Below are 24658 nucleotides of genomic sequence, written 5' to 3' on the forward strand. Positions count from 1 at the left end.
GGAAATGGGGAGTTATTGTTTAATGGGTATAAAGTTTCAGTTATGCAAGTTGAAAATATTCTGGAGATTGACTGCACAACAACGTGAATATACTTAACAATACTGAACTATACACTTTAAAATGGTTCGGATGTTAAGTTTTACGTTACATGTATTTGACCACAACTAAACACACACACACACACACACACACACACGTGAGAATACCGCAATGGGAGTCTTTGGTTAAGGTTTCTCTAGTATAAGCTACCCATCAGGGCATTTAAATAGCCCATTAGCTTACATGGATTGCTTGGCACCATGAACAACCTATACCAAAAGAGTGATTAAAAGGAGATTTGATGAATTCCAACCCACAGCATTATTTAAAAAAAGAAAAAAAAAAGTGTATTGGAACTTAGGAGGAAAATCTAAGAAAGGACATTAGAAGCCATAAAATAAGGTACTACGAAAATTCCATCAGTTGTAAAGCTGGAACTTCTTTACAACTTCCCCATATTTGTCAGTTTTTTTAGCCCGTATGTTATCCTATAGTGATTGGCAGTTAAAAATCTAAAGAAAGGATTGAAGAAAAACTGTATGTTTTTATTTAATGATAAGCAAGTATGTTGAAAAGATTATGTCCTTCCCCATGGACAATCCTAGAGAGAAAGGAACCCCTAAGACATGGAGTAGATGGCTGCAACTTCAAACATCAATACAGACTAGATCATTGGGACCTGCAGAAGGAAGACAGGAATCCCTGAAGAGTCCACAGGGTCAGGAGCAATCCTTGAGGTTTACTGACACAAGTGTTAGAATCTTCTTTAAAAGTTGTTCAAACATGTGATCTGCAAACCTGTCACTGAAGCACTAACAACTATCTTCTCCTTCAGGGTTGTTTCTTGGTGTGTGTTTCTGGCTGACATAATTAAAAGAAGCCCTATATCTAAGACTCTGTCAGGGAGGCCTCAGTGGGAATTTCTGATCCCCACATCATGTTACTCCCAGCAGATACTAATACTGTGGAGCCACATTCATTCAACAGAGCAGGTCAACTGAATAAAAATGAAAATCGGTCCTTCCAGTGAGGGTGCTTATGCTGATCCTGGCTGTGATGGGTGGCTTGCCAAGTACCCTCTTCTGAATGCAGAATAAACATATCGCCAGAGAAATGGGAGGAAAACTGGAAGACCATCTGAGTCCTATGCCTCAGTTTTGGGGTAGGCCAGTGGTTTTAAAATAATACGGTTAGTTGCTTATCTGTACTGCTTTTATACTATTCAATATATAGCCTATGAGGTAATGTGCTGCATGACTATTTTCAAATGAAATTGCTAAGTGCATACTTAACCCTATTGCTGTAAAAACAAACAAACAAACAAACAGGAATGCTGGTTTCTATATTGCTCTGAAAACAAGAGAACCAACTTTCAAGTCAGAATCCTTGAAATATAAAATGATTATCTACATTTATGCAAACATTCCTGAAAGCTGTTAACAGTAACATTACTTTTGTGAGTTAGGGAAATATATGGCTGGTCTACTTACTCTAATTTATGCCTATCCTTGAAAGTTAATAAAATTCCAATACTAAATAAGATCCTAAGAGACAAATTAATATTCCCTTAAGAATGAGGAAATGTTTTCATCTTCACAGGTAAGATTTAATTTAAATTTTTGGTCAGTAAGTTACCTGACAACTGAAATGCTATAACTATACCTGTAAATTGAAAAATACTATCAGATAAAGAGAAACCACCTGGGCTTCCCTGGTGGCGCAGTGGTTGAGAATCTGCCTGCCAATGCAGGGGACATGGGTTCGAGCCCTGGTCTGGGAGGATCCCACATGCCGTGGAGCAACTGGGCCCATGAGCCACAATTGCTGAGCCTGCACATCTGGAGCCTGTGCTCCGCAACAAGAGAGGCCGCGATAATGAGAGGCCCGCGCATCGCGATGAAGAGTGGCCCCCACTTGCCGCAACTAGAGAAAGCCCTCGCACAGAAACGAAGACCCAACACAGCCATAAATAAATAAATAAATAAATAAATAAATAAATAAACCCAAAGTTTAAAAAAAAAAAAAAGAGAAACCACCTTTTCTTTCTACTATAAGGAAACATACATTTTCTTTCCTTTGTCTAGAAGTCTAAAGTACCCCAAGTTTCACAGTCACGTGATAGTTCCATGAATGTCAGTATCCAATATGCACCCATTTACACAAAAACAGCTTTTCTTCTGCTGTTACCAGTTGAGTCATGTTGAAGAAAGATCAAAGTGTACCTAACACTGAGAAACACTGCTTAGGACTTGGCTATGGCTGTAGATGGAGCCTCTTGTTAGTTTAGAAAGGATCACTTTCTTATTAAACCTACTGCTAAAAAGACCATATACTGATGTGTTGCACATTAAATAGAACTTACAGACTAATGTCACAACTGCAATATATTATAAGGTGACTGTTCTCCATTGATCCAACCCTTCTAATAAAAACATCCCTGAACATTTCTCCCTCAAGACAAGGAGGACTACTGGAGATGAAGCATGCTTATGAAGTCCTTCTCTGTTACAGTCAAAAGACTTAAAAACAGCTTAGCTTTGTTATCAATATCCAGCAGGTAGACAAGGCATTTGGGTTTAGGTAAAGGTTTTGTGGAACTACTTTCTGGAGCTCAACTAAGTTCAGAAAAAAAACTGTGCAGTGGGCTATGTCACCATCACAGAGCTCTGACACCCCTCAGAGGCTTCCCTATCACAAGAATTCACCACTCTCATGGCAGAAACAATCTATACATTACCTTCAACTGCTCTAGGGCAAAAGATGAACCATCTTGCTGTAAATTTTCAATAATCTGTTCCACAGTATTGGCTGAGAACCAACTATGAAAAAAAGGGAAACATAAGATTTCAACAATGTGCAAGCGATTTCTTCTTTCCATGATAGCAATGAGTCTAAACGCAGGCTTCCCCTAAACCCTATTTCAATAATGAAAAAATTTCCAACCTATATTACAGGATGATGAAATAGAACATTGTTTCTCTGGGTATTTGCAGTCTACCTTCACTAATGGGAAATAAAGCCTACATTTTCTCTTCTGCTTTCTTGCATCTATTATACATAAGTAAATGATGTCTTCACTGTCAAAAACTGATGCTTCTAAAACGTAATGATAGTTGCCTTATTTTCCAGCAGTTTTCCTCCTCTTTGTGTTTAAGTCAGTCTGTCAGTCTCTCAAATCATTGCACAAAACCTTTTGCTGATCAGCTTGATAAGACCTTCAGAGAAGATGACTTTACAATGATAAAAGATAAGTTAATTCAATTGTTATTTTCTAGACTCTCTTCCCCATTAAAGAAATGTTTTGCACTAAAATGAATCAGCATGATAGATTACTTAAATATAATGAGTTTATTTCCCCCTGAAGGAGTGGGCAGGAAGCTACTTTCAAAGGTAACTAAAAAAAACACTGCGTTATCTGATCTCAGAATTCGGTGCATTATCAAACACAGCACAATTACAGTGTTAGTAAATTCAGTTTAATATAGTCTTTCCAAAGGAACAGATATAATTGACACCTCTCTTTAAGTACCTGTTTATTTTGTCCATGTGTTCCTCAAGTATAAAAGACTTGTCTTGATCAATCTTGGACTGTTTGAAAATAAAAATCTTTAATTAATTTGAAGCAACTCAAATCTTAAAAATTCTTAAAATTTTCACCATATTTAATGATATATTTTGTGGCAGATTGTAACTTTCACTCAAATTACTTCCAGTCTCATAAATAACTACTACCATATGTTCAAAATTCAGACACTATGTATTACTCCAGACTAGCTCTTAAACCTATCAACAGCAAAAAATGTTCTTGTATTTTTATTTGTATGCCATTATATATGATTATGTTATCATTAAAGTGTGTCAATGAATTTAAGGATTTCAAGGAACCTGAGAAGTCATCCTGCTCCAATTTCTGTCTGATATAGAAATCCCTACCACATCCCCGATATCCCCACAGCACTGACCTCCAGGGGAAAAAAACACTACCTCAGAAAAGAACTCATAAGTGCTTGAACAACTATAATTAGGATTAAAAAAAAATTTTTTTTTGAACCAAAAATCAGCCCCCTCGTGTTTGTAGTTCTAGTTAATCCCTCTTGAGTTAATCTTTTCTCACACAGTGCAGTTTTGAGTCCCCTCACAATCCAGGTCCTTCTTATGTACAAATTCCAGTTTATCAAGGTCATTCTTAAAATGTGGTACATGTACCTTAGCTGCAGATGTGGCTGAATCATAGCAAAGTACAACAAGGTTCCGCATACCCTTGTTTTGGATACAATGCTTTAAATAACAGGACTATCTCTAGGTTAGTTTTGGGGCAGTCCTATTATGCTGTGATTTACACTGGGCAGTTAAAACTTTTTTTAAAACTGGTGCCATTGTAGGCTACATTTCTCCCATCCTGTACTTATGAATTTGGTACCTTGGACTGAAATACAATTATCTCTATTGTGATACTGTGATTTAAAATAAAAAATATGTATTTGGTCTTCGTCCACACATTTGGCCTTTTGTTCCAGGCTCACAGCTCCCAAAAACCCATGAAAATCCCTAAGTAGATCACCTTTTGTTATAATATTTGGTCTTTTGTCTTCGGTTCCTGAAATAAAGGTGAAATGGCTGTCTTTTGTTATTCACAACAAGCCCCTTTCAATCACACCTTTGTTTATGTTACTGAGGTGACTATAGGAAAGCCCTAAGGATAGGGGCTGGTTGCCAGGGGAACCAACCAAGGGAAGTTGCAGTCCCATACTCCACTATCTAATCCCACACCTCCCCCGTCTCCACCCCCAGTGAGGGGAAAAGGGCTGGAGATTGAGTTCGATCACCAATGTCAATGATTTAATCAATCATGCCTATATAATGAAGCTGTCATAAAAACTCCAAAGGATGGGGTTTGGAGAGTTTCTAGGTTAATGAACATGCAGGGAGAGTGAGTAGTTCACCCCAACTTCATGGGGACAGAAGCTCCTGGGCTTGAAGCCCCTCTGGACCTCACCCTATGTATCTCTTCATCAAGCTGTGCATTCATATCCTTCATAATAAACCAATACATGTTGTGTTTCCCTGAGATCTGTGAGTCATTCTAGCAAATTATCAAACCCAAGGAGGGGGTCATGAGAACCCCAATTTATTGCCAGTCAGTGAGAAGTACAGGTGACAACCTGGGATTTGTGACTGGTGTGTAAAGTAGGGTCCATCTTGTGGACTGGGCCCGTTAAGTTGTGGGATCTGATGCGAACCTCAGGTAGACAGTGTCAGCATTGAAAGGAATCATAAGACACCCAGCTTGTGTCGTGGAGAATTGCCTGATGTGTGGAAAACCAACACGTCTGGAGTCAGGAGTGTTGTGAATGTGGTAGTAGTGAGAAGGAAAGGAAAACACATGGAGTGTTTCCCCACACATCTATCAAATTTCACATTTTTACTATTAAACAGATCACTCTGAACTTGAAGTGGTTTTTTTTTCACCAACATGTTTACCTAATTTAACTTAGTTTCTTAGTTTCAAATCAGTCTGATCAAAACGCCATCAACATTCTCATCCAAATCACTGAGGAAAACACTGACTAAGAGAAGGCCAAGACGGCTTCACTTACAGACTAATACCCAAACATTTAACAGAACTCCTTGGGAAGGCGCTTCAACCCCCCACCCGCTATAATCCATCCCGTGTTTACCCAATTTGACAACGTAAGAGACTGTCAGATGCTTTGACAAAATCTGATGAAATGCTCACATGCTCTGTATTCATATCCATACACTAACTATTCAGGGCCTGTGAATCTATACTCATGTTCTTCAGTTCTGGGTAATTTGGGGGGGGTACCATTTCTCTAAATATTTCCTCTCCTCTGTTACAAATTCCTAACAGGTTTGGACCTCCTGGAATAATACCTAATTTTCTTTTCTCTCCATTTTCCACCTTATTATCCTCTTAGAGTCCTCCTCATCCATCAATTTTAATCTAATCTGTTGTGAGGTTTTCCCCTATTTCACTGTCACATTTTAAATTTCTTTTTATTCTTTAACTATTTCTCTTCGTAACATCTGTTCTTATTTCACAGATGAAATATCTTCCTCTTATCTGAAGATTAAAAAAAACAACCAAACCTATAATTGTTAGGGTTCCTTCTTCCCCTTGCATTGCCTACTTCCTTCAAGTACATTTTTTATTTTAGCCAATCTCCGGTTTTTAATGCCTGGCAATCCTTGTTATTCTATGTGAAGCACTAAAATTAGGAAGCTTTGTGTGTAATGTCAATTGCAATTATGGGACTGTCAATTGTCTAATGCATTATGAGATGATCAGGCCTGGATGATTTTTTCATTAGAGGGGTGCTCGAATGTCAATAGCTACAGGTTTTCTTTTGCTTCTAATGAACTGCTTGGGAGTGGGATGGTGCTACTGACTAAATGTTTGTGTCCCCACAAAATTCATGTTGAAATCTTAATCCCAATGTGATAGTATCTGGGGGTGAGGCCTTTGGGAGGTAATTAAGTCAAAAGGATGGAGCCCTCAGGATGGGATTAGTGCCCTTATAAGCAGAGACCTGAGAGAGCTCACTTTCTCTCTCTGCTGTGTGAGGATAAAGCAGGAAGGCATCCATCTGCAAAATAGGAAGAGGTCCCTCACCAGGAACCTAATAGGCTGGCACCTTGATCTTGGACCTTCCAGCCTCCAGAACTGTGAGAAATTTCTGTTGTTTAAGCCACCAAGTCTATGGTATTTTTGTTATGGCTGCCCAAACTTAGATAGATGGTACATAAGAGTTCTGGAAACCAACTAGGAGAAGAGGCCAGAATTCTTCCCATTTAATATATTCTGCCTCTTTTCAGTAGAGCACCTCACCTATCCCTGCCCTTAGCCAGCGAGGCCTGTCAGAGGGAGCTGGTACCCTACAAAGAGTCTACAGAAAGAACTGGCTTACTTCTTATTGGCTTCCCCCACTGAGTTCAGTGTTCTCGGGTCTGAAGTAGTTGCCCTCATCATTCCACTTTCAAGCTTCCAAAATCCTGACATCTCATGCCTGCCACTGTCTCCTTTTCTGTTCTATTTCTCTTTGTGGATTCCTGCCTTTCTTATTCCTTTACTACAATTTTAGTGGGGTTTCAGGAGGGAGCATATATGGCATCTATCATGTTTAACTAGAAGTCATGTAGCATTTTTATAGATTCTTGGCTCTTAAAAGAGAATTTAAGTTAGACAACAAAAGGAATTAAAAGAAAACACTGCAATGTATGTTATTATTATATTTAGATATAAACCAGAGTTTCACTTTAGCAGCTCCACAAATAGCATCAACACTGAACCTCCATTACACAAATGTCACAGTGTGTTGTAAAAAGCCCTTGCAAGGGCCAATCACAAGGCTATGCACTGAAATTCACCAGCAATGAGAAAACAAGCTGTGTAGTTGCATGTAAAGAAGTCACCTTCTCAGATGGCCATCCAAATGATTGTGAAGCACTGATACTCCCAACAAGCTTTAAAGTAAATAAATCCCAGTACATTTATTTATATCCACAAACTATAATATTCACCAACTGCTAATTTTTTAGTCACTTCCCCTTCCCCATGAATTAAAATCTGAGGTTAGAATACTGACAAGATTACCTTTGCATGGTAAGTTTCTAAGACATCCGCAATATTTTCTTTTGAAGGAGATTTCAGGGCTAACAAATCTTCTTCTAACATGCCCAACTACAGGGGGGGAAAAAGGAAAACATTTAAAACACCACAGCAACACAGAATTTTTTTTCTTTAGAAATCTTATATTCTTTTTAAAAATCCTTGTCTTAAAATTATGATGCTCTCCCTTCAGCTGAGTCAATGAAGGCAATTTTCACTGAAGTTGAAGGCACACACATTCCCACAAAGTAAATGCTGTCTTGCAAGGAATGGATAAAGACGAAAGAAATTGAAGAGGAGAAATAGAGACATTCATCTTTGTTTCCCTCTGGCTATTGAGCACTTGAAATGTAGTGTTGCAACTAAAGATCCCAATTATAAATTTTATTTTAATTAATTTTAATGAAAATTGCCACATGTGACTAATGGCTACTATAGTCAATGCACAGGTCTATAATATAGCCACACTTAACTCTTGTATGGCTATTAACATAACTGACACCATCTTGGGCCCATAAAGTTCCTCCTGTCCTTCCACTGACCCTACCCAGGACTGTACTGTGTGGTAAATCACTTCTCTGTCGTCAAGGGCTTTGTATCAATAGTTAATAGACATCGTTTAATAATCATTAGGACCAAGTGGCGTCCATGCTCTGTTAGTCCCCAAACAATGATGAAGACTCTCAATGACGTATTCCCAGTGCCCAAGAGACGAGTTACCCATTCATAAATCCCAATTTAGGAATGCATGTCCTGTTTCCAAGCACACATCCCCATACCCGAAGGTCAACTATAAAACTATCCCAGTGGCCCCTCAGCAGTGCAGAGTGCAGTTGCGAATGCTGCCAGATCACTGTCCCAATGCCACCCTGAGCGTAAGTTACCCTATAACAAACTGATCCACTGATTATATGGAGCCGCCTGCCTCATTTTTTGGTCTCAAGATACCTTCTCAGTTCGGTGGGTACTTTTCGTTCCCTCTGTCCTCCAACAGCTTTCCCCCTGTATCCCTCACATACCTCTTCCTACACGCAGCCAAATGGACGTTTTACTGTTTCTAAAACACAGCTAATGCCTTCCTACTCCTATGGGGCTTGCTCATTAAAGTCTCCTCTATCCAGAAAAACTTCTCCTGACAATACTCATCTTAAGGCCCAGCTGAACTGCAACCTCTATGAGAAAACTTCCAGTCCTTTCTTATAAGCAAGCTCTTCCTTCAATGGATTCAATCCGTTGAATCCTTTCTTTGTATTCTGTTTGTACACTTACCATACTTTACTCTGTCAGATGATACAGATGGTTTTTTATCTTTTGTACCCACCTCTAGCCCCATTCCCAATGTGTATTATTCATTTCTGTTATCCACTACAGGCCCTGTAAATGGTAGTCTATGCACTGCATATATTACTGGGCAATCTCACTAAGAGAGGAAAGGGTTGTGGATCAGCTCTCTCCCCCATCCTTAACCAAATTCCACTATAATCAAGGGTATCCCTCCAGAGCAAATAATGGAGTACCCATGTTTGCTTCCTGTTATAGCTCAAGGGAAGAATGAGACAGCCACCTACTCAATGTGACCAAGGATGCCCATAAAGATCTAAAAAAGAGAAAGATCTGAAAATTCAGGCAAATGTGATGGAAGGCCCTCGTAACAGTGTAAGGGGACAACTTTCAACTTTGTATACTTCATACATTTTAATAGCATTCCTTCCCCTATCCCATAACACCCCTCCCTCAAGATCAGAAATCCATGGGTTTCCTGGGAAACTGACTTTACCCCACAGTTCCAGGGATGGAGCACATTGGCTAGGATAGATTAGCCAGTGTATTCCACCCACGCATGTGGTTCAGGCACAAGCCAGTCCAATAAGACTGAGCTAAGCCAGCTGAAGCAGAAAAATACCAAATCTCTATCTGGGAGTTCTGAGGCAAAACCACCTTGAACTGGGCCTTCTGTTACATTTAACACAATGACTTTCAACTGCTGTGATAAAACTGCCATCCTCACTTTGAAGTGGGGAAAACTGGGGCTAAAGAGGCTAAATTCAAGCTAGGATTTAAAACCAGGCTGTCCATCTGCACATCCTTTGCCACTGTGCTATCCTGGGCTAAGAAAACTGACCGTGCTGTTTAAGAAAAATGTTTTAAGACAAAGGTAAGTAATATGTGTCCCTTACAAAAGATACCCTTCAGAAGAGTTTTTAAGACCATATTTTACAAACTTTTAAATGCACTAGGGAAACTAACAAAAGAATCTTTCAAAAATATCTTTATAAAAGCATATCTTTTTATACATAAATTCAGATTTTTATATATTAGACTTTCTTAAAATATTACTTTTTTTTTTTACACAGACTATAATTATTCATCAAAAAATATTCACTGAAGGTACCAGGCAAAACAGCCCTGGATCCAGATATAATTATCCATTTTGCATATGAGGAAATGAGGATTGGAGAGCTTAAGCACCTTCCCCAGGGTCACACAGCTTTAAGGGTACATGTAGGGTTCAGACCCATGTAGACCAACGCCTGGAATCTCAACCACTCATACTGCCTCCCCATGCAGTATGAGCTATTCCAAACAACACAAAATGCAATCACCCAAGTAATTACCTTTTCAGAATCTACAAAGTGTGTAGCAATTCCTGCTGCATACACATCTCTTCCTTTCAGCCTGAATCCTGTTAATGCAAGGAAGCACCCAAGTTTTCCTTGAAGTCGTGGCAAGAAATAACCTCCACCCACATCAGGGAATAGCCCTGTAATTAAAAACAAAAAGAGACAATGATTCAAATGAAAAAGATAAATTCAGCCCTCTTTACTTGAGATCAAAGAGCCATTTTTCTCTGGAGTCTTAATCTATAGTAAAAATATTATTACTATACCACAGTACTACAATGTACTATACAATGCAATTAATGTCACAAAAGACTTGCTATAAATTGTGCTAACTTAATTGGGGTAGTTTTCAAATTTTTCATGTTTCATTTCTATAGAAGTCAATAAAGGATATGACGGCACAATGTTCTGGATATGACTACTTGATAAATACTACTTAAATTTCTCATCTCTACTACTACTTTTTAAGAGTCTCCAATGTAGGTAAAGACTGAAAAAATATGTTCTTTCCAAATGATAAGCACAGGAAAAAATATATGTAATCTAAGGCTATTATGTGATAAATTATTATTATCATTTAATCAATGTCCAAACAGTCAATTATCTAATATTCAAGATACTTAAAGTGATGTGATAACCATTAGTCCTACTAAATGAACAAGTTTATACCTAATTAAATCACTTGCACTTACTCTTTTCTTAACCATGAGTATTTTTAAAATTCCCTTATTCTCTCTACTGGCAACAACTAAAAATAGCATATATGCAAATACTTGCCAGTACACTACTTTTTGGTGTTTAAGAGCTCCTTAAACAATTGTGACCCTCTAGGTTTATAATCCACCTATCTATCTGAAAATTGCTTCAATTAATTCAGATAAAAATACAAGCATTCAAATTCTTTCCAGTTCTACTTGTCAAAAAGTTCCTAGGGCTTCCCTGGTGGCACAGTGGTTAAGAATCCACCTGTCAATGCAGGGGACATGGGTTCGAGCCCTGGCCCGGGAAGATCCCACATGCCGCGGAGCAACTAAGCCCGCGCGCCATAACTACTGAGCCTGCGCTCTAGAGCCCGCGTGCCACAACTACTGAAGCCCGTGTGCCTAGAGCCCGCGTGCCACAACTACTGAAGCCCGTGTGCCTAGAGCCCGCGTGCCACAACTACTGAAGCCCGTGTGCCCGTGCTCCGCAACAATAGAAGCCACCACAATGGGAAGCCCGCGCACTGCAACGAAGAGTAGCCCCTGCTTGCCACAACTAGAGAAAGCCGTGCACAGCAACGAAGAACCAAAGCAGCCAAAAATAAATAAATAAAATAAATAAATTTATTAAAAAAAAAAAGGTCCTAGACTTGAAAGAATCAGTGGCATGCTACTGTAAACAGAAATATCTTTAGCATCTCAAACAAGATAGGTCAAAAGTCGAATTCACAACCACTGCCCCCCACAATCATCCCCCTTCCAGTATCACTCACCCCAATAAAGGGTACAGCCATCCCAACTCAAACCTTCTCCTGACCACCCCCTAACCCTCCATCAATGACTATGTTCTCTTGCTTCCTCCTCTAAACAGTTCTCTACACAACAGAGGGAACTTTTTAATAACACAAACCTTTTTTCTATGTTCTTGTCTGATTGAATTATTTTTTTTTAATTATTTTAATAACACAAATCTTGATAAGAGTCTTGCATTCTACTGCTTAAAACTCTTCCATGACTGCCTATTTCTCTTAGATTAAAACTAACACCTTTATCAGTCTTCAAGGCCCCTGACCACTTTTTCAATTACATCTCTTACTACTCACTCACTATACTCCAGCCACTCTGGTCATCTTTCTGTTCCTCAATATTCATTCCTACTTGCCCCTGAACCTCAGGAGCACTCTGCCCAAGTGAAAACACTTCTCTCTGTTCCAGGGCACCACATTCTCCCTCTTCGCCCTTTGCCTCAATGGCTGCTTCTTTCCAGTTCCCCTTACTGGCTCCACCTTCGGCTGGACCTGTGCCCACTGCTGTGCCTAGGCCTCATCTGAGGCTCTCCGATACCCCACACACGCATTTCCTTAACTCTTATAGCTTTAGATAGTATCTATATGCAGATCAGTCCCTGTTAGGGACAGAATTGTGTCCCAAATGGTGTCCCAAAATTCTTAAGCTGAAGTCCTAACCCCACAATGTGACAATTTGGAGAAAAGGGCCTCTAAAGAGGTAATTAAGGTTAAGTGAGGTTATAAGAGTGGGGGCCTTATCTAATAGGACTGGTGTCCTTGTAAGAGGAAGAGACACTGAGCACACACACAGAGGAAAGGCCATGTGAGGACAGAGAGAAGGCAGCTGTCTACAAGCCAAGGACAGGGGCCTTGGGTGAAACCAAACCTGCCAATACCTTGATGTTGGACTTCCAGCCTCCAGGACTGGGAGAAATAAATGTTGTTTAAGCTACCCAGTCTTGGTATTTTGTTATGGCAGCCCTAGCAGACCAATACAGTCCCAAATCTGTCTATCTTGTTATGCCTTTTTCCCTTGAATACAAACTCTCAAATCTGCATTCTAGATTTAACCACATAGATAATAAGCATCCCAGATATAACATGGCAAAAACACAACTCCTGATTCTCATCCCTCCAACCATACTGTTCCTTCCCTAATTGTCCTCATCCATCTAGTAGCACTACCTAAACACCTTGGAGTTATTCCTGATTCATTATATCAGCAAGCAAGTTAACTCCAAGACATTTTCTAAATCTATCCACTCTATTCCAACTCTATAGCTCCATATTACTCCAAGCTTAAAATTATCTATCTCTAGATCTGTGCTATCCAATAGAATTTTCTATGATGATGAAAATGTTCTATAATCTATGCTGCTACTAACCAGATGTGGCTATTAAACACTTTGCAACTGAGGAACTGAATTTATTTATTTAATTTATATTAAATAGCCATCTGTGGTTAATGGCTACAGTATCAGACAGCAGAGCTCTAGATTAATGTAATGACCTCCTAACAAGCCTCTCTACTCTTGCACCCCCTACAATCCATTATCCTTAAAGCAGCCAGAATGACGGTATTAAAATGTAAACCAGACCATGCCACTCCCTGCTTTAAACTCTCCCCCAGTTTCCCATAATGTTTAGGTTTAAATCCAAACTGTTCACCAGAGGTCCCTGTGTACCTCTTGAAAAGCACAGTATAACACTCCTGCCCTTGATTCAGATAGTTGACTCTATTTGGTTCCTTGAACAGGTAAAGCTTTATTCTTGCTTTAGACTAACTTCTTAACACCACAGTATTCTGTTCTAAGATATTAATATAGCTGCTTCCCTCTTGTCATTCAAATCTCAGCCTAAAGGACATCTCCTTGGAAAACCTCTTTAACCATCTAATCTAAAGTAGCCATCCAGGAGGATTACACTTTGGATAAGATGGAGTAAGAGGGACTAAATTTACTCTCCTACTTGAAATAACTATAGAAAAACAAATGCAATATACGAAATATCAGTTTTCAACAAACTGGACCATCAGGCAATAAAGGTAAGTGATCTCTGAATATCTGAAAACAAGTGAGGTAAACTCTACAAAAGCTCCAGCTTAATGCCTTGAGAGAATGTCCAGGCCCAGAACAGCCCTTGATTTGAGGGGAATAAAGCTAAGAATCCAGGGAGACTGAGGCAGACAGAATTCCCAGAACAGAGTACCGGAGAGGAGATAGCTGCACAGAGAGAAAACTCTGGAGATCTGCAGCGTGTCTCCCTTAAGTCCTCAGCTTGGTATTGATCAGTACATGTGTATGAAGAAACTGCCTGAGGTTATGGAAAGAACCACAGGAAAGGATTATAGAGAACAGTACTGGGAACCTACACAGGGCTGAGAACAGTGCCTGTTCCCACCAATCAGACTATGAGAACTCAGGATTCGTGGGGGCACTGAGTAGAATGCAAAGAAGGGTCTCATTTCAGTAGTAGGAAATAATTAGCCCTAGCCTGAGCACTGCTCCAACCTTGCATCTAAAAAATAATAATAATAATAAAAAACAAAACAAAACTAAAAGACCTCAAAGGAACAAACTGTTTCCAAGTAACATAACCTCATCCCAGAAGCAAGCTCAAGAATATTTATAAGAATACAGATCGATCAAATCACTGTTTACCCAGGCACACATCATTTCCAGGATGGAACACTTGCCAGGTTCAGTTACTGGTTGAATGAATGAATAACGTCTCTCCTTTTCAGGTCACTACAGAGCTTTGTCGGTGACACAGAATGCCCGTCATCAGCTCAACAGTGGCACAACATCAAAATCACCTTTGGGTTTCTGATGCTTCTCCATGTAATCCTGCAAATGGTAAAGGTGGGTGACGCTGGCTGTGACTCAGCTACAGATCGGACGGGAGAGGAGAACGTGCCTCCCGTCCAGGCTCATCAGAGGACCAGAGGGTGTCGACACCACAGTTACAATATTGAGAATCAGTAAAGTATTCTCAGTTGCACAAGGCAACTGAGAAGGCTGTTGTTTGTATATTGACCTGAACTATGCTTTTACATTTATATTTTCTCTCTTAAAGAAGACATTTCCAGTGGGAAAGCCCATTTAACCCAAGGCCCATTTTAAGCTGTGATACTGAAGATCAGAATTGTCAGAATCTCCATTGCACTATGGTTTTATGTACTTCAGTGACAGCAAATATTCTCTGGTTTAGAGTAGATTTAGTACATAGAACCAGCCCAAAGTCTCTTAACACTTAGCAGGTAAAGAAAATTTAAAGGCAAAATCCATAACTAATAAACCAGTACTGCTTATTTGGTGCCTTAAAATAAAATGTGTTTATGAATAATGAGACAGATTATCTTTGAAATTTTAAACATGTGTTTTATAAAATGATTCCAAAAGGAAATTTTTTAAAGTTCTGAAACTTTTAAAGCAATGGTTTTATTATTAGAATAAGTATTAAAAAAAAAAAAAAAAGAATACAGATCTTCCTCAATTTACATTGAGGTAACATCCTGATAAATCCATCACAAATCATAAGTTGAAAATACCATAAGACAAAAATGCATTTAATACACCTAACTTACCAAACATCATAGCTTAGCCTAGCCTACCTTAAATGTGCTCAGAACACTTACATTAGCCTAAAGTCGGGCAAGATCATCTAACACAAGGCCTATTTTATAATAAAGTGTTGAATATATCATATAATTTATTGACTATTATGCTAAAAGTGAAAAACAAAAAGGTTCTAAGTATCAGTTATTTATCCTTGTGATTGTGTGGCTGCATAGGAGCTATGGCTCACTGCCACTGCCCAGCATCACATGAGAGTACAGTACCAGATATGGCCAGCCAAGGAAAAGGTCAAAATTCAAAATTCAAAGTACAGTTTCTACTACATGTATATTGCTTTTGCACCATTGTAAAATCGTAAAATCAAAAAATTGTAAGTCAGACCACCATAAGTTGCGAACCATCGATACAAAAATATCCAGCACTCAACAAAGTAAAGCTTACAATGTCTAGAATCCAGTCAAAAATTACCAGGAATCTAAAAAAGCAAGAAATTGCCACCCATGATGACATGATAAAACAATCAATCAAAATTGATCCAGAACTGTTGCAGAGACGTGTAAAGACCTAGAGACTGTCATACGGAGTAAAGTAAGTCAGAAAGAGAAAAACAAATATCGTATATCAATGCATATATGTGGAATCTAGAAAAATGGTATAGATGATCTTATTTGCAAAGCAGAAATAGAGCCACAGATGTAAAGAACAAACGTACGGATACCAAGGGGGAAAAGGTGGGGGGAATGAATTGGGAGATTGGGATTGAAATATATACACTACTATGTATAAAATAGATAACTAATGAGAAGCTACTGTATAGCACAGGGAACTCTACCCAATGCTCTGTGGTGACCTAAACGGGCAGGAAATCCAAAAAAGAAGAGATATATGTATACATATGGCTGATTCACTTTGCTGTACAGCAGAAACTGACACAGCAGTGTAAAGCAACTATACGCCAGTAAAAAAAAAAAAAAGAAAGAAAAAAAAAAAGAAAAGTGACAGCAAGGTGTGGGGAAGGAAAGGGCAGGGAACGACAGGCTCTCTCGAGCTCCTTCCTGGCCTTTGATCCTGGCGTTAGCAATCGTGCCTGTCACTTGTTTGTGCTCTTTGCCACCACTGGTGTGTTTGAATAAAGTTTGAAATGTTATAAGGTTATCTATAAAGACAAATACAAAACAAAAAAACAAAATGAGAAAAACTGACCTAGAACTGACATACACATAAGAATTAGCGAACAAGGACATCAACACAGTTATAATAAACATATACCATATGTTCAAAAAGTTAAATAAAAGCAAATAAGAGGGGTTTCCCTGGTGGCGCAGTGGTTAAGAATCCGCCTGCCAATGCAGGGGACACAGGTTCGAGCCCTGGCCTGGGAAGATCGACATGCCACGGAGCAACTAAGCCCGTGAGCCACAGCTACTGAGCCTGCACTCTAGAGCCCACAAGCCACAAATTCTGAGCCCACGTGCCACAACTACTGAAGCCCGTGTGCCTAGAGCCCGTGCTCCGCAACAAGAGAAGCCACTGCAATGGAAGCCCACGCACCGCAATGAAGAGTAGCCTCCGCTCTCCGCAACTAGAGAAAGCCCATGTGCAGCAACAAAGACCCAAACACAGCCAAAAATAAATCAATAAAATAAATTTAAAAAAAGAAAAAACAATAATATATTTTTTTTAAAAAGACCCAAATGATACTACTATAGATGAAAACTAAGATGAATGTATAAGCTAAAAAATACCTGAATGGGATTAAGGGCAGTTTTGACTTTGCAAAAGAAAGGATTAGTGAACTTGAAAACACATGAATAGCAAATATCTAAAATTAAAAAAATAAATAAATTTTAAAAATCAACAATACATGAGTGAGCCTAACAAAAGTTTAAATGGAGCTCCTGAAAAGGAAACTGGGGGGACAGAAAAATATTTGAAGAAATAATGTCAAAATTTCCAAATCTGACAAAAACTATAAACCTAACTAGCCCAATAAACACAATCATAAGAACAGGAAGAAAGCTACAAAAAGGTATGTCATAATCAAGGGATCAAGGCACACCAAAACAAGCAATCAGCAGAAAATCTTAAGAGCAGCCAGAGAAAGTAAAAAAGAAAAAAAAAAAGACACTAATTTACAGAGGAACGAAGATAAGGATAAGAGCAGATTTCTCATGGAAAACAACATAAATGAGAAGATGGTGTAGCAAAATCTTTAAAGTACTGACATTTAAACATCAGAATAGAATTCTATACCTGGGTCTCATATCAATGACCTCAGGTTTCACCTTAGGAGACTAGAGAAAGGAGATAAAACTTCAAGTAAGTAGAAGGAAGTAATAAATATCAGAGCAGAAATCAGTAAAACAGAAAACCAAAAAACTTCTTTTGAGATCAATAAAATTAATAAACCTCTAATTACAGTGATCAGAAAAAAAAAGAGAAGACAGAAATTACTAATATCAAGAATGAGAGGGGACTTCCCTGGCAGTCCAGTGGTTAAAACTCCACACTCCCAATGCAGGGGGCACGGGTTTGATCCCTGGTCAGGGAACTAAGATCCCAAATGCCACATGGCATGGCCAAAAAAAAAGGATGAGAGAGCCAGGTATTACTATAGATTCTACAGATACTAAAAAGATAATAAGTAAATGAACTTTATGCTAATAAATGGACAAACTCCTTAAAAGACCCAAATTACTAAAGTTTGTGCAAAAAGAAATAGATAACTTGAATAGCCTACATCTATTAAAGATTTTGAATTTGTAGTTAAAAACCTCTCCACAAAGAAAACTCTAGGCCTAGATGGCTTCGCTGGTGAATTCTACCAAACACATGAAAAAAAAGAAAAATGAAAAAAAAGAACCAATTCTACCCAAACTTTTCCAGAAATGAACCCAGCATTACCCTGATACCAAAATGAAGCAAGCAAAATGATACCAAAATGATGTTACCAGAAAACTACAGACCAATATCCCTCATGAACACAGATGCAAAAATTCCAAATAAAATTTTTGTGTATCAAACCCAACAACATATAAAAAGTAGGACACATCATACTAGAGTGAGATTTATCCCAGCAAAGCAGGGTTAGTTTAATGTTAAAAAACCAATCAAAGTAATCCACCCTTAACAAACTAAAAAAGAAAAACCAATGATCATCTCAACACATGCTGAAAAAAATTACAAAATCTGAAGTTCATTCCTAATAAAACCCCTCAGAAATCTAGGAACAGAAGGAAAGTTCCTCATCCTGATAAGGGGCACCTATGAAAAACTTATACCTAATATTGTACTTAATTGGTGAAGGACTGAATGTTTTCCCCCTAAGATCCCAAACAAGGCAAGAAGGCCCACTCTCAACGTATCTGTTCAACATTGTATTGGAGGTTCTACCCAGTGGAATAAGGCAAGAAAAAATAAAAATAAAAAGTATCCAGATGGGAAAGAAAAGAGTAAAATGTACTTTATTTGTAAACAACATAATTATCTATTTAGAAAATCCAATTCAATCTACAAAAAATTTACTAGAACTAATAAGTGAGTTTATCAAGTTTGCAGGATACAAAGTGCAAAACTCAATTATATTTCTATATATTGATAACTAACATCAGAACTAGATTTTAAAAATATCATTTATAATATCATTGAATAATATGAAATACTTAAGGAAAAATCTGACAAAAGATGTATAAGAAACTGAAAACTACAAAACATGGCTTAGGGAAATTAAAGAAGACCTAAATAAATGGAAAGATATACCTTGCTCACAGGTCTGAAGACTCAACATTGTTAAGATGTCAATTCTCCCTAAATTGATAGATCCTAGACAATCCAAATAAAAATTCTAACAGGCTTTTTTGCTGAAACTTACAAAATCACTCTAAAATTCACATAGAAATACAAAGGATCTATAGAACCAAAACAACTTGAAAGAAAAAAAAAGAACAAAATTAGAGGATTATCATTACTTGATCAAGACTTACTATAAAGCAACAGTAATCAAGACAGTGTGGTGTTGGCACCAAGATCAGCACATACAAAGGTGCAAAGGCAATCAGTGCAGAAATAGTAGCTTCTTCCAAAAAATGATGTGGGAATGATTCTATCTCCCTATGCAAAATAATAAACTTTGATCTATACCTTTGGTCCATACCTCTCACCACATACAAAAGTTAACTCAAAATGGAGCATAGATCTGAATGCAAGATATTTCCTCTAATAATCTTTCATCTAAAATTAAATACATATACAGCAGAAATTAACACAACATTGTAAATCAACTATACTTCAATAAGAATAAATAAATAAAATCGACTACAGTGCGCTAGTGTCTCCAGTTTAAATATGCTTGCCTTTGTGTTTTCAGATATAAGTATGAGCTAATATAAACTTTTAGGTATCTTCCTATTATAATTTCTTTTTAAAAGTTCTTTCATACAAGATTCCATCAATTCCTTCAATAACTGTACTCTGAAATGTATCAAAAGATGATAATTCTAAAAGTAATTATGAAAAATTTAGTTTTTTTTTTTTTTACCTATTGCTGTTTCTGGCATTGCAAAAAGAGACTTTTCAGTAGCCACTCGGAATTGCCCATGAACTGAGAGACCAACTCCCTAGGGAAAAGGCAAAAAATTGTTTTAAAAATACTGCGGGGGTTAAAAAAAAAAAAACTCACATTCACAAACATTATAAACCAAGTAAATTATATCATATACAAAGATATACATAACATATATTATATATAATTCTTCATAAAGACTTTCTTTAAAGGAATTTCAGGAGATAGACGGGAGGGAAATCCTAAATCACATAATTTCAGAAGAACTTTCTGGGTGAAAATACATGGGTATCCCTGATATCTGGAACAGATTTGTTTTAGCTAAAATGTTTTCGATTAGTATCCTGTGTTACGCTTCATGTCCTCTTCCCCAATTCCCTCTTATTTCAAACTAGATGCAGCATTATAGAATACTGACTCTTCCCAGAACCACTGAGTATTCTTAGTGGAACCAATCATCAAAAAAGCATAACCAGGTCTTCCCTGGTGGCGCAGTGGTTGAGAATCTGCCTGCCAATGCAGGGGACACGGGTTCGAGCCCTGGTCTGGGAAGATCCCACATGCCGCGAAGCGACTAGGCCCGTGAGCCACAATTGCTGAGCCTGCGCGTCTGGAGCCTGTGCTCCGCAACAAGAGAGGCCGCGATAGTGAGAGGTCCACGCACCGCGATGAAGAGTGGCCCCCACTTGCCGCAACTAGAGAAAGCCCTCGCACAGAAACGAAGACCCAACACAGCCATAAATAAATAAATAAATAAATAAATTTAAAAAAAAAAAGGCATAACCAAGCTATTCTAGCAAATTTCAGTAGCCTTAAATAGAATATTAACACGTTTTATTTATTCACATAGTTCATCAAATAAAATTAGCAACATCATTTTTCTCAGATACAACACTTAGTAACTATTTAACTCTTAAAAATCCATTACTAAACACAAGTTTTACAAAATAAAAAGATGTGGCTGAAAGTCTATTTCTGACTTGTTGAACGTCACTGAAAATGACAAACTTAACAGTCATCTCTGAATCAACAGATATACTTGAATAAAATAAGAGGTATACATGTGACTACAAAGTATCCAAGTTTGTCAGTGCTCACATTGTGACATACATTTCCTATGTTATGTTTTTTCACATTATTCAGAACTTCTAGTAGATTGTTTAGTTCTACTCATTCTTATTCCTTTTTAACTAGTGTAGTCTATCTTTAACATCACAGAGTTAAACAAGTTAAAACACGTAAAATATTTGGAACAATGTCAGTCACTTAATAAGAGTAAGTAAGTATAAGCTAAATATAAAAGGCCTTATCTCTATTTGATTATTCTAATTTTTCATTACAATTTCCTCAAGCCTTTCAAGTGTTTTCATACTCAGTTCAACCATTTAAAAGTTGTTGAAACTTTTAAACCTTAAGAAAATACTCAAAAGCACATGCAATTTCTTATAAATTTTATGTACTGTATGCTAAGCTTAAATTTTAAAAGACCATATAAATAAGCATGGAAATGAATAAAATTCTTCAGGTACTAGCTACATCCTTTGGAGTTAACATTTATAAGTTAAATCTACAATGTTTGATACTCTTTGTACAAGTAAATATCATGTTATAAGTATTCTATTATGAAAAAATCATCTGATAACATTAACCCAAATTAGACTATACACTTCAAGATTATAAAATCTTACAAATTTTAATAAAAGTAAAACATTACTAGTTTTATTAATAATTTCTTATATTATTTTAAGAACCCCTGCCTCACATTCTATTCTCTGCTTTAGTTTAACACAATGTAGCTGAAAGCTTATTAGTGTTCAGGAATGTCTTGCTAAGAACTTAGAGCGTTGGTCTGAATTCGCAGTTTTCAGACTATGTTTTCAGTCCTAGGGCTCAGAAGAACTAGGTCCCATCTGGGACTGCACAGCAGGTAGATCTCCAGGCCTTACCGACTGACCCTGCCTCAACCTTGCTCCTCTAGTTATTGCCCCCGACTCTTCTAATTAACTCTGAATTCCACATGTTTGTGGACTATAGCACATGACTATATCCCTCTTCATAAAACATATATAAAGTCTAACCACAACTCTAATCCTAGTCGGCCCTCTCCCTCCTCAAAGACACAGTTATTAATTTGGTATGTAACCCTTCAGATTCTTCCCTATGTATCTCTAATACATATTTGAACAGATGTGGATATTTATCTGAGATACACACATACTTCAAACTCTATTCCATGGCCTGCAAGGCTCTACATAATATGGCCCAGGAGCCTACCTCTCTGACTTCATCTCCCACCACTCTTTCCATGCTCACTCCACCAGCCACAGGGCCTTCATGCCACTTCTCCCAAGTTCCAAGCCTTTACAATTTCAATTAATCATGTAATTTTAAAGTGAGGAGGACCTACTACAGTAGGCCACTGCCCATCCCATCATTGCCCCTTCTCTGCAGGAATCTGCTCTGCCCAGAGACTTTGCCCTCTCGCCAGCAGTGGCTGAACTAGAGATTGGCAGTGGACCCAAGGGCAGTCAATTGAGGCTAACCAGAATTCTAAGGCCCAGGGAGCAAAGGAGGAAGAAAAGTGCATTAGACAAGATTTTCACTCTTTGGTATTTAACCTAAAACACAATGGGTAGCTGTGAGTTGATGACAGCCAAAGAAGCTTAAAGGTCATTTGAAATTTGAGCTGAAGAAGACACGACAGCCAAGTGAAAGCTGAAATTATATGGGGCGATGATGAAAAAACTAAGCAGCAGCATGTAGCCTGTACAACACAGAGAACAAAGCAAACAGAAATAGCTGGAGAGAGAAAAACAGGCAAATGCACTACTCAAACTCACCTTAAGTCCACACTTGCAGTTCAATTTTCAGGAAGACAAGCTATGTTGCGTTTTTGTCTTTGGATTCCCATTTGATCCCTGCACTTGTCTCTTAACTGCTCCCTTCTCTTTTCTGGATCTGTTTGAGTGAGTCCCTGTTCTTTACAATTAAAAAAGTCTCTTCACCACATTTTCAGTTAGAACCAGACCCAGATTCTGTCATGATTCAGCATCACACAATAGCTGTCTTAGGCCTTTGGCCTCTAATAAATTTATCCCAATACTGCTGTGTGCTTTTTCCTAACACTGCTCTCCCTGATAGTCATTCCCATTATATCTTCTGGAACCCTCATTCCTTTGCAAAAGAACCACTAACAGCTCAAATTCTCTACAGAGGGCCCTCCCTACCTCCTAAATTCAAGAAAGAAAGAAATTTATAAGCCCTGTACTCTTTCATGTAGAAGCTATAGATCCCATATTCATTGATTCAGTTATTTTGTTTCAGCCATGGCTGATAAAATAATGAACAAAGTCAAAGACTTCAAAATTTTAGTAATAAGTTATTAATGAAAAGCTTTCCAAATAAGAGGTCATTGACACAAGTACCATTAGGAGCCAATTTAAAATGCCTTTCAATTAAGATGAAATGAAGACCGGGAAAATTCAAGCCACCTGACTTGAAGATACTAAGGACATAAATACTGATCCATGTTGAAAGGGGTGTAGCACTCTCATGGCAGATTCATATCTAATTTTTGTATCTTATATAAAAGAATCCATTATAGGTTGCTTATATTAAATCCCCCTTGAAATTTCCAAAATTTACCGTTACATACTATTAACCATTAATCTTAGCAGATACTCCTTTGCTAGACTAAAAAGGCTTCAAAGTCTTCAAGTTTTATATCAACAACAGGTTATACAGATTCATTCCCCAAATGTAAAATTTATTCCAATTCCTAACTCTCCTCAAATACTCTCCCTGCATCCTACCCAACCCAGTAGTCAAATTTCATTTATCACCTAATTAGATATCTCTGTAGCATTTGACAGAGTGGCTCACTCTCTACTTCAGGAAACACCTGACTTGGCTTTGAGACTCTACACTCTCCTGATTTTCCTTCTAACTCATTAGCTGTTCTTTCTCTTCTCCCTGACATCAGAATGTTGATCTGCCCCAATGATCAGATATCATCCCGCTACTCCACTTCACCTGTACTCTGTTCTTTCTATTCATTCCCCAGGTGATCTCTTCCAAGAGCCTCAAGATTTTAAGCACTGTAACATTAATGACAAATTATTTTCCCACCCCTGATTTCTCTAGAATTTTATATCTAGCTGTTTACTTAACATCTCCACCTAAACATCTAATATGTATCTCAATGTTCATGCATCAGAACATGCATCTTTGAATATGCTGCTCCCTCAGTCTTCTCCATCTCAGCAAATTGCACCACCATTCACCCAGCTGCTCAGGCCAAAAATTTCAGCATCATCCTTTCTTTCTGATCTTACAATCTAATCTATGAACCTGTCTTGATAGCACTAACTTCAAAATATATCTTGGATTAGGCCACTTCACCATCACCACTGTTGCAATCCTAGGTGAAGTCACTACCATCTCTTGCCTGGGTTAGTCTCTCTTGCTTCTGTTTTTGCCACAATCCATCCTCTGAACAGCAGCCAAGTAAACTTATTAAATGTAAATCAGTTCATGTCATTCTCCTGCCCAAAACTCTCCAGTGACTCCCCATCACATTAAAATATTACTGAAATTCCTCATCCTGGCTGATAAGGCCCTACATGATCTGGTCCCTTTCTATCTCCCTGATCTTATGGTCTACAATTCTCCACTTTCCTCACTTTCACTCTTGTCAGCCACACCGGCTTTCTTTTTTTTTTTTTTCCTTAATTGACATA

General features: G+C 38.0%; 1 protein-coding gene across 2 annotated transcripts in view; it reads right to left on the reverse strand.

Annotated features, from left to right (window-relative positions):
- HIBCH (3-hydroxyisobutyryl-CoA hydrolase) overlaps nucleotides 1-24658 on the reverse strand; it is a 97908-nt gene that overhangs the window by 19328 nt on the left and 53922 nt on the right. For both annotated transcript variants that reach the window (XM_061203331.1, XM_061203337.1), the window contains exons 7-11: nucleotides 19896-19974; nucleotides 10286-10431; nucleotides 7656-7742; nucleotides 3570-3628; nucleotides 2778-2859 (exon numbers count right to left, since the gene is read on the reverse strand). In XM_061203331.1, coding sequence (XP_061059314.1) covers nucleotides 2778-2859; nucleotides 3570-3628; nucleotides 7656-7742; nucleotides 10286-10431; nucleotides 19896-19974 — 453 coding nt within the window. The remainder of the gene's footprint in view (nucleotides 1-2777; nucleotides 2860-3569; nucleotides 3629-7655; nucleotides 7743-10285; nucleotides 10432-19895; nucleotides 19975-24658) is intronic.

This window comes from Eubalaena glacialis, chromosome 1 (assembly GCF_028564815.1).
Source record: "Eubalaena glacialis isolate mEubGla1 chromosome 1, mEubGla1.1.hap2.+ XY, whole genome shotgun sequence".
In the NCBI taxonomy this organism is placed as follows: domain Eukaryota; kingdom Metazoa; phylum Chordata; class Mammalia; order Artiodactyla; family Balaenidae; genus Eubalaena; species Eubalaena glacialis.